The sequence below is a fragment of the Callionymus lyra genome, chromosome 19 (assembly GCF_982586985.1).
Source record: "Callionymus lyra chromosome 19, fCalLyr1.hap1.1, whole genome shotgun sequence".
NCBI classification, from domain to species: Eukaryota; Metazoa; Chordata; class Actinopteri; order Syngnathiformes; family Callionymidae; genus Callionymus; species Callionymus lyra.
The window spans coordinates 3,685,741-3,698,500 of NC_141836.1; the positions used below are offsets into that span (position 1 = coordinate 3,685,741).

At 39.6% G+C, this 12,760-nt stretch overlaps 1 protein-coding gene across 2 annotated transcripts; it reads right to left on the minus strand.

The window, feature by feature from the left end:
* Positions 1 to 2,826: 2,826 nt before the first annotated feature.
* Positions 2,827 to 5,721, minus strand: tmdd1 (transmembrane and death domain 1). 2 transcript variants are annotated; one of them, XM_087781718.1, is made up of 5 exons: positions 5,516 to 5,721; positions 4,834 to 5,010; positions 4,593 to 4,730; positions 3,684 to 3,818; positions 2,827 to 3,600 (listed from the first exon to the last, which is right to left on the minus strand). In XM_087781718.1, the coding sequence occupies exons 1-5, from the start codon at positions 5,574 to 5,576 to the stop codon at positions 3,593 to 3,595; spliced, it is 519 nt and encodes a 172-aa protein (XP_087637844.1). In that variant the 5' UTR covers positions 5,577 to 5,721; the 3' UTR covers positions 2,827 to 3,592. The 2 variants fall into 2 exon arrangements, with proteins under 2 accessions (XP_087637844.1, XP_087637843.1); XM_087781717.1 differs by having other exon boundaries at positions 4,834 to 5,013; positions 5,516 to 5,716.
* Between the last annotated feature and the right edge of the window lie 7,039 nt (positions 5,722 to 12,760).

Sequence of the window (12,760 nt, forward strand, 5' to 3'; positions counted from 1 at the left end):
TCAGCAGATTTGGACACAAGCTTAGTTTAAATATTAACCATGTAAAAAACCATCAATTCTACTCCTCAAAGGGACAAAGACCACTCGCCTGTGAGCAGCAGTTCAACGAGAGGATCAAGAGAGAAAAACAGTGGAAATGAAGATTAAAAGAGCTTCTTTCATGGTAATTCCCCTCACACTAAATCTCCATTTAATTTCCTGCAGTCACAGATGAGTTGTAATAAACCCATTTTAACACAACATTCTTACACATACTGCAACACTATATATGTAATCCCACCATCTGACACCGATAAATTGGCTTTTGACCGTTAATTAATTGAGACTCATTAACGATTCCCTCGACGGCGCGAGATCATAAATCCGTATTGTGCAGAGTTGGCACTTACTCGGGGATAAAATTAATGACTTAATTCAGCAAAAATAGCAACAACAAGACGTGCCATTAATCATCCAGCCAGTCTTTTGAGTCTTAAACTCTGCAGGTTTGTTATGAGTAATCTGTGAGTTCAAATCTGCTGCTCAGCCTTGTTTCACACCCATCATCTTCTCCTTCTTCTTCTTCTTCTTCTATGATTTAATATATTTCTTGCTCTAGGACTCGAAGCATCAAACTGCATCACACCATGTGGATTAAAACCTGTAATCTTCCGGTGGTAAAATAACTACATAAAATAAAAAGAGGTTTTAAAAAAGTCTGAAGGACTCTCCACCAACTGTGACTTTGGGCAGTGGTGTGTATCTTCAACTCTGTCAAGGTTGATCTTGAGTCTTGTACCTGCAAACACCCCTTGTGCATCGTACATGGTACGGAAGTAGCGAGCTTGGCGAGTTTCCTGGGAGTCAGAAGGGTCGGCCATACATCTTCCTTCCTTTCCTGCAACTGTCATAGTCCTTATTGCAGAAAACCCCTCCTGGCCAAGGTCATGTAGATTTTGGTTTGTGGTCGATGCTTCTGTAACATTCTGTTTTTTTCCAGGTAGACTTGTTGGCCCTACACAAACCCCTATTGGCCCACAGGAGAGGTGGTTTAATTTAGTTTAGTTTCCCTCCTATCCTGCCTTCCATCTTTGGATATTGAGCCCATTGGTTTAGTTTCACAAAAGGGTTTTCCTTCACCTAGCTAGGATCCCTTTTTGTCAGGCTTGTCTATCCTTTGATAGGTGGTCCTACCAGGAGTACAAGACTCCAGCCGGCTCTCTGTTGTTGGGACACTCAAACCGACCCACCAAGATTAGGTAGTGATCCTAAAAGAGTGGCTTAATTATTTAATCCCTCATAAATGTTACAACAAACAAACAAAAGATTCAGTTCAAATCAGGTCCTTATTGCCATTCTTATACACAGCAGAGGAAGTGTCCGTTCCCTGCATCACACAAGATACTTGTCAATTTGTGATCTAATTAAAAGGCCTAAAGCTGAAATGGGCAAAAGATAAACCTCCATTCTGAAGACACGCGCTCCTCTTATCAACCGATCAAGTCATTAGCGGAGCTGCGTCTGTTTGCTCACCTGTCGGCTCGCCCGATAAAACAGTCAAGCTGAATCAGGTGAGGGGAGAGATAAGATGCAACAACGCATCGTGGTGCGTTCAGGGACTCGTTTGGAGGCTGGCAGCATGTCACCAGAGGCGTTGATGAGCAATCGACCAGAACCAGACAGAGATTAGTCTTCTAAATTGAAAGATTTTACATAATGAACGACAAACAACAAAAGACTGCTCGTGAAATTGTCATGATGACATTTTGATTGGCAGTCCACCATCTGCCTGCTGTCAGAGCCACCCCTTTCCCTTCTGCTTACTTTCAGCCTGCTCATGCATGATAGGGAAATATGTAGTTAGCAGCATAAACAGCCTAAGAGCGGCAGAATTAATTCACGATGCGTGTCATGGACGGCTGGTGCTGATGCTAGAAACGCTGGTCTTGTTTGTTTTGTTTCCTTTAAATAAATCTCACCCATTATGTACAGAAATAAGCAAAGAGACAAAATCCACTTCGTAGTTTAGCAACATTGTCTTCACTATTTCAGTAAGAAAATGAAAAGTCAGAGTAGTAGCACGTCTTCACCAGCAGGTGGCACTGTTGCCTCATGTCAAGACACTGATCTGAGCTTAAAAAAAGTCTCTTTATCCCCAAAGGTGTGAGCAACTCAGTGAGTGTCTGGGAGGCTTGTGGTGCAGACCTGAACACGTCCACGGTTTTAAGAACGCTCTCAAATACAATAATGTAGAAGATAAAAACGGTAAATTTGTCTCAACTCTTCAACAAACCTCCTTCTCATCAGTTAGTCTCTTCCAATGGCCAGTTTCTTTTGATCCTGCATCTGATTTAACTTCCTTTTATATTATGATATCTGTTTAGTTCCACCTGATAGAATTCTGGCCACCCTCCGTCATTTATGGACATATTTCCCAGCATCCCTCACACCTTCGAGTTGGTGTGTGTTTGGCTGCCAGCGGCTCGATTGTCTGCCGCTGTTATTATTTGTCTTTTCCGCAATTGCCCGCGGACACGTCGGCAGGTTGCCGCGGGAGATGGAAGCCAGAGAGGATAATGAGCTGCCGCGGGATGCCAGACGGGCACGCTGCCGTCACTTGGAGGGGAAATGAAAAGTGGCGTCGGTATCAGAGAAACGCCAAGGCCGTGCTTGTGGTACGAGGGCCCGGATCCAGCACATCTGTCACACACTCGTCAGCTGGCAGACGCACAATCGCACCAACACAGTCACATTTGTCATCATTTGTTTCCTCGTTAAGATCTTTGCTTCTTGTCTTGTCACAAATCACATCAGTGGTCGGATTAAATTAAAAATCCAAGAAATATGCTCCTTTATTGTCTTTTATTTCAACACAAACCCTTTTCACAACCAGCATATTACATTTTTTTCAGCAACAGGTTTGAAATTCAACAAATCCAACCACTGCCACTCCTTAAACATTAAACTTACACTGTCTGACCACGACTTGTTTATAATAACTGGTACTTTTGTCAAACTGTTTTCACAAAGATATCTTAAGAAACGAGTATTAATTTACTTGTTTCTACAAATTATACTGATAACAAGTTCACATTTGATCCAAACTTACACAATTAAAACAATAAGCTTAAACCTCTGCTTCTACAAAAATACACCAGACTGTGCCTCACCTCCATTTGCTTATTTCTAGTAATGGAACTACTTTAATGAAAATGTTGCAACATTTGAACATGTTAAGAAAATATAATTACAACAAAGACGTTTATTAATGAAAGTGCTGATGCTGTTGAACTGCTAAATACATAACCTCTAAAACTACATAACAAACAACCATTTACAAGAACTATTTATCCTAAAAATGTTTGCTAATGCTACCTGTGGCACCGTTTGATTTCTATCTCGGTGGAACAAAAGGGTGAGATGACATGACAATTAATACAAGGATAGTGAAGACTAGAAAGAAGTTTAAGTGTAGCAACACATATTTCGTCTACATCTGTTAAAAAATGTAAAGGAAAAGAAACAAAGGCTGCATGTAAGCGTTTTTTTCTTCACTGGTAGATTCAATCTGTGCAAATAAATGAGTACTCACCGAGTCTGAGGAAATATGTGTTCAGAGTTCTGAATAGAAAATAAAGAAAATTAATTCACCCGTTCTAAATCTTTTCTACTACTGAGATGTTAAGATGATAAGGTGATTTTACCTTGTCTTTTTCTTAATCGTTTCTTGCCTCTACCCAGGGCCGCAGCTGTTTTGAGGGACCCGACGTATGTGTGGTAACCTTCCAGGTGTTCCTTCAGTTGCTCAATAATCTCCTTGTTGATGTTTTCATTGATCCCTGTAGAAACAAGAGAGCATCGAAATAAGTAGTTCCAACGATCTCTGTGGTTCGAGAGACACAAAACACCTCTTAAGAGACTGGACTAGCCCCCCTCAAAATCTTTCCACGCCAAGTTCTTCTGCTCTCCTAAGAGAGGTTATCAGCTGACAGAGAAACCTTCTCATATGTATGTAATGCTGGGACCTCAAGACAAAAGTAACACTTGATTGTACGAAGGGAGGAAAGGTTGCTACAGATAATCCCCCTTTAAACATAGTGAATAAACCCAGAAACAATTGTACTTATTAACTTATCTTTCTCTTTAGGAAAATACAGTTTCAGTGTCGTTTCCTTTGCATATCTGTGGTGGTAATTGTAAGCAAATTCCACATCTGCAGCCCTTCATCAAAGCTGCCATCCTTTCTGATAATGCTTGCGTTCATGTTGAAAGGAGCAGATGGTTTGTTGTGTGGCTGCTGTCGGCTCAGCGTCACATTGTTCACACCTTCCACGCATCCACCGCCACTCAGCCGCAGATGTGTTAGCGCGCTGGACCACACAATGTTTCTCAAAATAATACCATTTTTCAACATCCGACTAAAACCAGCTACCGCTTGCAATCAAACAAGTGTAAATTTGATTTGTTAATAATAAAATGTTGCACAAGCAAGAAGCTTTTTCTTCATAAATAATGTTCATAAATAAAGTTTACGTTCGTTTCTGCAGAATGTGACTTTGTTAACATGTTCTAATAATCGCAGTACATTGGAAGTAGTGTCAGATGTAACTCACCAATGGCAGCGTCTGTCCTGCCGATGTGCTGCAGACTAGGTGTCAATCGGTCCAAGAAGATCTCCTTGCCGTGAATTTGCACCCATTCCAGAAGAGTTTTCCGACAACTTTCCTCATCCTGATCATCCCCATCCTCCTCTATGAAAGAGCAACAGTAATAATAATAAATAAAGTCACAATAGTCATTAACTCTCACCAGGGATGTAGGACCACTTCTCCGTAAATAACCAGTGCATCTCACCTTCCTCCGAGTCCAGGCTTCTCTTGGTCCGAGGAGGCAAGACTGGATCACTGTACCCCTTAGTAAGGTTCTCGATATGTCTGCAGGAATCTTCGTCTGTCCGAGACATGGCTTTAAGGAACAAATTACACTCCGAGGGAGACAGCATCTTCACCAGCTGCTCTATATACCAGGAGTCTGCTGCAAAAGAAAGTGGAAATAATACTTATGTGATCCAACCGTTATGCCCAAAATAAACGATTAATTCATTCACTTTGTGAAATGTTTAATGGTTAGAAAATCACTGCACTCTTTACAATAAATACATTTTACTTCTAATTATATAGAAACACAATTATTAAGTAGATCAATATTGTGTAAATAATTCAAAATGGATTCCAAATATAAGGGCGGGATATTAAAAGTGTAGCTAGCTGTCTGTTATTATAGCCAGTTAGCATATAATAAAACATGTAATGAATTAAATAAACAAGTGACTGTTCATTTACTTTGTACTGGCCTATTAGGAGTTTATTTTACTCCTCAGATATACATTGCTTTAACACATAAGACTACATTTATTTGAGACATTTGCAATCGTTTTGCTAGGCTAACCGGCGAGCTAATCCTCTAGCTAGCATGCTAGTGGATGCTAAAAGTTGCCATTGTGGTCCGTTATATCGATAAAACACAAACTTCTCACCTGTTTGGCAAACGTGTCTTGAACTCAGGTGTACAAACAAGATCAAAAAGACAAGCAACATGTTTGTTTTCTTTGTTTAACGAGAGAGAAGTTTTAGGTTCGTTTTGAAAGGCTTTCGATCAATGGCGCCAAAAATAGTCGAACTCCAAATTATTTCTTCCAGATGTTCGACGTTTTATTTTATTTTTATTTCTAAATTAAAGTAGGATTAAATTAATTTATTACGATATTAAAGTCGATATAAATTGAATTAAATACGCATTTTTAAATTATACTTAAGTGGCACTAATACTACAGATGTGTTAATTTAATACACTGGTATTGTTTTGATTTATATTAATGGTAGAAATATGTTGGCAATTTGAACAACACAAGTGAGATACATTACAGTATATTAAACAATTTATCAAAGTTTAGATCAGACTGATTTTGCATGTTTATTAAGCAGGGGATTTTAAAAGATGTTAGTAAAGGTCAGCGATGGTCCATCCATCAGCTGGACAAATCCTACAGAATTCATTTGCAGTCAACGGGTTTCAGACGGTGTCAGTCTTAAATTTCACCCCCAGAAGATGCCAAAGTGCCTGCAGATAGGAGTGTGTGTGTGCATGTTTGAAAGTGTGCGAGTGTGTAGGCGGAGATCCCACTCCTTCACTTAACATCTTGCTTCAGGGCGACTGGTGCGGAGAGATTCTGTGTGTGTTGTGTTGTGTGTGTGTGTGTGTGTGTGTGTGGGCGGTGAAATGGATCCGAGATGTGGGAGACAAAGGTCAAGTTCATTTTTTTTTTTTTAATTTACAGATGAGTATTGTTTTATTCGCCAACACACAAAAACAGCTGAACACATATTTTAAACGAGCAGAAAGTCTCTCATGACTTCTAAACTTCACTCCGCTGAAATCTGCTGACACACACACACACAGACTCCGGTGGAATGAAGGATAGAATGCATGGAATATTCTCACACAACAAATATATGAGGCCGTTTGAGTTCCTGGTCGGAGGATTTAATGAGCTTTAAGAGCTGCGAGACAGGACTTGTCTTTCCTCTGGTTCACATGTGAGGAGCCTCAGACGAGTCCTCACAGGCCCAGGAGGACTTCACCAGAACAGGAATGTCCTGAACGTCCTCGATCCTTGAACCTGCAGAAAGTGCCAAAATAAAATACATTACAAACACTATTACAGTATTTTAAAAACAATACGTGTTTGTCTGTTTACAATTTCCTAAATGTAGACACAGTTAAGCAAATTAAATCACCTATTTTTATATAAAAAATCTCTGTAGAACATGTACAGGATTTGCAAATAAATAACACTGGCTATAGTCAAGTTATTTCTCTTATAAACTGTATCTTACATTTGCCCCAGTTGCAGAGTTGTCGAGACAAATATTAGTAACACAAATGCTGCTAAAATCTCGAAAATCATCTGAAATGTTACAAATATCATTTAGTAATGTTAGAAATTTAGCTACTTGAAGAAAAAGAGTTCAAACTTACCAGAAGTATCTTAAAAATTGCCACCGCAAAAGATTAAAAATATAAATAAAAAAACATTGAAAGAAAAATCTTAAACCGTTCTTCGAGGAGCTCCACCCGTCACTGATTCTTCTTCACCTGGACAAGGTGTTGTTGTGTCTTTAGGCTGAAACTCCGACCAATCAGAGGACAGCACCATAGGAGGCCACGCCCACACATGACCCGCCACACCCAAAAGGAAAATAAATCTTGAGTTTTAACAAAATTTGACCCGAGATTCTAATAATAGTAAGATAATAAATGTTGTTTTTCTTCATATGATGAGTTCAAAGCAGCAGGTAAACATTTGAGTCGCAGATAAACTGTGGCTTCGATTAAAAATGAGGCGACACTCCCTCTTTGTGACGGTTTGAAAAGAGACAGAAATACAAAAGAGAGGGGTGTTAGGGGGAGGATGGGGGGGCATTCCTGACAAGCAGACCCAAGGACATGCTTACCTGGTGAAGATTTATTCACCTGGTGACACTCCATAAGAAAGTATTCTACCCCCAGACATTCCAGAAACCAACATGTTCATAACCACAGTCAGGAACACGTTTGAGTCCATCCTGTGGGTTCAAAACCTTCCGTGAACCCCTGAAGGCAACGCTGCGTCGCAACACGTCACCTCCAGGAATGTGGGGTTCTACTCCTGAGCGAAGACAATGAGACGCCGGGTGACATCATCCAGCAACATTCTTCAGGTGTCCGACGCTACGGGAACTTCTCGAGGAGGATGTGGAGACCAGATGTTGGAGAGAGTCTGAATCAGTAGCTGTTTGCATCAGTACAAGTAGCCTCGGCGTCTGTGTTTCACCTTCTTAACCATTGATGTTGGTTTGTTTACGGCGACAAGTGACTCTCACGCTGCTTCTAAAGAAAACTAGGTCAAACTTTAGTGGCTTCTAAGGTAGTTGAACGTTGAAATGATGGTTTGGAGAGTCAGAGTTGTACCTTTATCTCATGTGGAAATATGGAAAAAAAAAAGCCAAAATAGATTTCATGGCCTCCATCTCTGGAACCATCATGTCCTTCATAGGGTCTATCAGCTCGATGAGTTTCATCCTTTCATCACCCACTCGTCACCATGATACCTGGCTCTGATTAACTGCAGATAAAGTGCTTATTTTTCAAATTTTTAAACTACAAATGATTCTAAAAACCCATTGAAACAAGCAACACTTTTTCAGTTGAGAAGCTCTTGTTGGGTTTGGAGTCCGAGTGGAGCCCACACGAATGTACCCGGACCTCCAGAACCCTCTTCCAGGTCTCTGAGTTGTACTGAGGTGATTCCAAATGTGGGGCAAAATAAAGCTTTTAAAGAAGACATCGGGAGTTAAGGGGTTAATCGTTCTGATCATGTGACTCAGTCGTGATGAAATGATGAACTGTCCGTCAATGAGTTTGTCGATACAATATAAGTGTGTCCTTGAGTTTCTTGTTCTTCAATTTGTGCGTCAGACTTGCATCAAAAGACGGGTTCATGTGCGGCACCACCTGCAGGAAAAAACTCCCGTCTGTTGCCATGACGATGGACACAATAAGTTCCAAATACAGAAGATTTTTGTTGCCGAACATTGGGTTGAGTGTGTGTGTGTGCGTGAGTGTGTTTGTACGTGTGTGTGTGTGCGTGAGTGTGTGTGTGTACGTGTGTGTGTAGGGGGGTCTGAACAGGTATGAGTCTGGACTCGTCCTCCTAAATATGTGTTTGTGTTCTCCTTTTTCAACCCATTTGACATTCCTGGAGGCTGGAGGTGCTGATTAGTCCTGAAAGAGGTGGAAGAAAAGAGGGGGGTGGGTTGGGTGGAGGGGGGAGGGAATGGGTGAGGTAGGGTGGTCACAGTGAAGGAAGAATTTGGGGGGAGGAAGAGATCAACACTACATGTGACATTGAGTCCACCAAGACAGTAGTTGTTTTAATTTAAGTTTATGGATCAGTGAGTTGTGAGAGGAATAAGAGCTGAGCCAAAGGGCATCACTTTTGTTATTATTTTGTTCTTGTAATCCATGCGTCAGTGTCTTCTCGTTTAGACTATCCTAACAGTTTATTTTGGTGTCCAAACAAGAAGGATCTGTCTCACCTGCAGTTGATACTAAACTCTGCAGCGAGAATTCTGAGCCGCTCTAGTAGAAGAACTCACATTTACCCGATCCTTAAAACTCTGCATTGGCTGCCAGTTTCTTCTCAGGATCCATTTTGAAATTCTGGTTCTTACTGTCAGAGCTATTCATGGTCAGGCTCCTCCTTACATCAGTGATCCAGCCTTAGCTCGTGGATATTTAAGAAATAGCAAAACTATTTTTGTTCAATTAAACCTCAGTTTTTTTTTACAATATATATAATTGAAGTTGAATCGATGATCATGTGTGTTGCTTTAATACTGAGGATTTTTGTTCCTTTGCATTTTTATCAATAATTCTCTGTAGAACATGTACAGGATTTACGAATCAATAAAACTGGCTTTAATGAAGTTATTTCTCTTGTAAACTGTATCTTACTTTTGCCTCAGTTGCAGAGTTGTCGAGACAAATATTAGTAACATAAATGCTGCTAAAATCTCGTAAACCATCTGAAATGTTACAAATATAATGTTCCTTTGCCTTCAGGAATCCTTCCTTTTCAAGAGAAGGAATGTTGACAAGAAGAGACATGTTTGGTGACAAGAAGCTTCAAGAACTTTCACCAACACGTTTCACTTTTGGAGCTGAAAATACGCCAAATATGAGTCCAAACAGAATCAAACCAGATTAACGTGACACGTCCAGAGACAGAGAGGAAACATTCTTTTACTCGCAGAGGTCAGACCTGAAGAAAAGAGACAAAGAAAAGTTGCGTCCTCATCATCAAGAGGAAGAAAATAAGTTCTTCAGAACCAGATGAAGGACGATTCAATCAACGACCCAAACAAACGCTGGAGACACTTTTTCTCTTTTCCAATCTCAACTCTTGGTCAGGATGCAGATGTTGTTTCCAGCAGCTGCAAGAGTGAAATATCATTTGTCAGTGGCGGGTTATTGCAGTCTGGTGCATCGTGGGAAATCACGGCGCTGCTGCAACGATTATTGAGAGCTCGACGTCTCATATCAGGGAGAGAATCTGTCTCGGACCCTCCAGGGGATAAATTAGTGGCGAGTGTGTGTGTGTGGGGGGGTCTTTATTGCTGCAACACACACTTTATTCCTGTGGCTGGAAAACTAATATTGACGACAAACATCCAGAGAAGCTTCTAGATTAGTCTATAGACACGTCAACATGTATCGTGGGAGCGTCGCCATTATTTCATCGATACAATATTTACTCACAAATAAACAGGTTTGAAGATGTTTTTTTGCTTTTAGAAAATAAAGAAATGTTTCAGGTGAAAAATAAAAGCTTCCCGGATAAAAGGGGAGTCAGCGAGAGTTCTTCTCAAAGTCATACGTGTTCCGTGTTCTCATCCGACGTGTCATCGACCCGCTGACCTTCCGTGGGCCGGCGGGATGAGGGCGGAAGCAGCGGGAATCTCGGGGGGCTCGCCTCCACTCAGGTGGGCTTATCAACGAGCGCTTCCTCCGGTGAAGGGCGGTCGACACAAACGTGTTGCCTTCGTGAAAAGATCCTTTAAAAGGTTTGTTTTTCATTTTCGATCATTTATTATTGAGGCGAAGCAGCTTCTGTTCGACGTCTCTGAAGATGAAAACCGAGGAGGTGAAGTTGAAAACACGCCTGTGAATATTTCTGTTTAACTTTTAAATCATTTGGGCTCAAGTTACTTGTTTGTTTGATTTTTTGTGTATGTGTGTGGGTGTGTGTGTGTGTGTGTGTGTGTGTGTGTGTGTGTGTGTGTGTGTGTGTGGGTCGTTTAAGAACCTCCAGCTCCACCTAGAGGTCTGTAGGTCAAACTCATTATTCAAATATATATATTTTTTAAATGTCTTGATTAAACAACATGTAAATAATAAACATACAATAAAAGAATAATGCCTTTATAATATTTGGCAAAATTGTATTTTAAAATCTTGCTCACATAAAATGAAGTCAAATATAATTATTATGATAATAATTTAAAAAATACAAAAATATGTTGCATTATAATAAAATGTACGAAATTACCAGTTCATAATATTGTTATTATTATCATCATCATTGTTCTTATTGTTATTATTATTATTTTAGAATTTTCTTTTTTTTTTAATTGATTTTCAAGCATAAAAACAAACTTAAAAACAATTAAACTACAAATAATCATGGAAATCCAACTTCCCTCTTAACATCCAGGGCTTGAAAAGAAAAAAAAGAAAAAAAAAAGAATAATAACAGTAAAACATTTGCATACATCTATACATACACACATTCAAGTAAAACAAATTGACGTAATAAGATGATATTATACATATAACAAATATATATTTTAAAGGAAAATATCATACAATGTTTGGATATTGAAACAATAAACGAAAAACTTTTTTTTTGAGACAATTGTAACAAATTATATATGTTATAAAGATAAACATATTAAATAGATGTTATTGAAATTATGTTTAATTCCATCATATAAAATGAAGTTAATCTCATATTTTTAATAAAGCAAGTGCCCGTGGTCAGAAACAAATGTAAGGAACTGCTGTAGCCATTAGCACAAGGTTAGCAATCAATCAATACCAGAGATAAATCCTGGGTATAAACTGATGTGACATTCATCAAGCATGCAATAATTCTGCTGCTGGGGTTGGTCAAAGGTCCCCGCACACTCTGGCCCGGGAGTCTCCGGAGAGCCACAGATTTTATTACACTTTGCGAGCAGAATAAACGCGAGACGGCGAGCGCGGCGGCGGAGAGGTCGCGTCATGCTAATCACCAGGCTAATGATGGTGCGCGGCGGTCGATGCGGCCAAGCTAGTGCGAGGCCTGACCCCGACACTCCGGGACAGACGAGGAATTTTAATATCGCGGGGCGTCCCGGCTCTATATTGACTCCGTCTCTACCTCATTATATCAAAGGCAAGTGACAGGAAGTGAGATTGCGACTGTGGAGAGTCTGCAGTAATCTTCCGTCCTGAGAACAACAACAAGCGCTCGCTCGCGTCCGGCTAACACCGACTGACAGATATTTGATTTGTTGGAGATCCGAGAACCTGGGCTTGTTGCTCCGACTCCAACACAGCAGGACCAGAACCTGAAGGTGAAGTATTTTATTAGGATTCCAAGGCAAAATGGAGGGAAAAAAACAGATTAACTTGAAATTAACTAAAAAAAAGTGAAGAAGAAAAAAGGAAGAAAAATAAAAATAATTAAAAGGAGAAAAAAGGGAAAAGTTGAAATAGAAGTAGTAATAGAAGTAGAATATCTAGTAGTATAAGTAGTAAATGTACAAGTAGAAATAATAGTATAAGCATATGTAGTATAATTAGTAGTAGTATAAGTATAAGTAGCATTAGTAGTACGGCAGTGGAATAATAATAAGTAGTAAAATCAGTAGTAAAATAAGTTCTAGAATTAGTGGTAAAAGTATAAGTATAAGTAGTAGTAGTAGAAGTAGAAGTAGTAAAAGCAGTTGTAGAATTATTAGTTAATGTGTAGGTAGAATTAGTATAAGTAGTAGTAGTAGAAGTATAAGGAGTAAAAGCAGTAGTAGAATTATTAGTAGTAATCAATAAGTTATTAGTGTAAGTGGAACTATTAGTGAAAGTACACATATAAGTAGTAGTAAAAGTAGAAGTAGAATGAATTAAAAAACTGTTTCAC

Coding starts and splice junctions, on each gene's coding strand:
- tmdd1 (XM_087781717.1), bottom strand. CDS start 5,576: ATGTTGCTTGTCTTTTTGATCTTGTTTGTACACCTGAGTTCAAGACAC. Junction 5,014..5,515: donor AAGACACGTTTGCCAAACAG/GTGAGAAGTTTG, acceptor TTTCTTTTGCAG/CAGACTCCTGGTATATAGAG. Junction 3,819..4,592: donor CAGGACAGACGCTGCCATTG/GTGAGTTACATC, acceptor TTGTTTCTACAG/GGATCAATGAAAACATCAAC.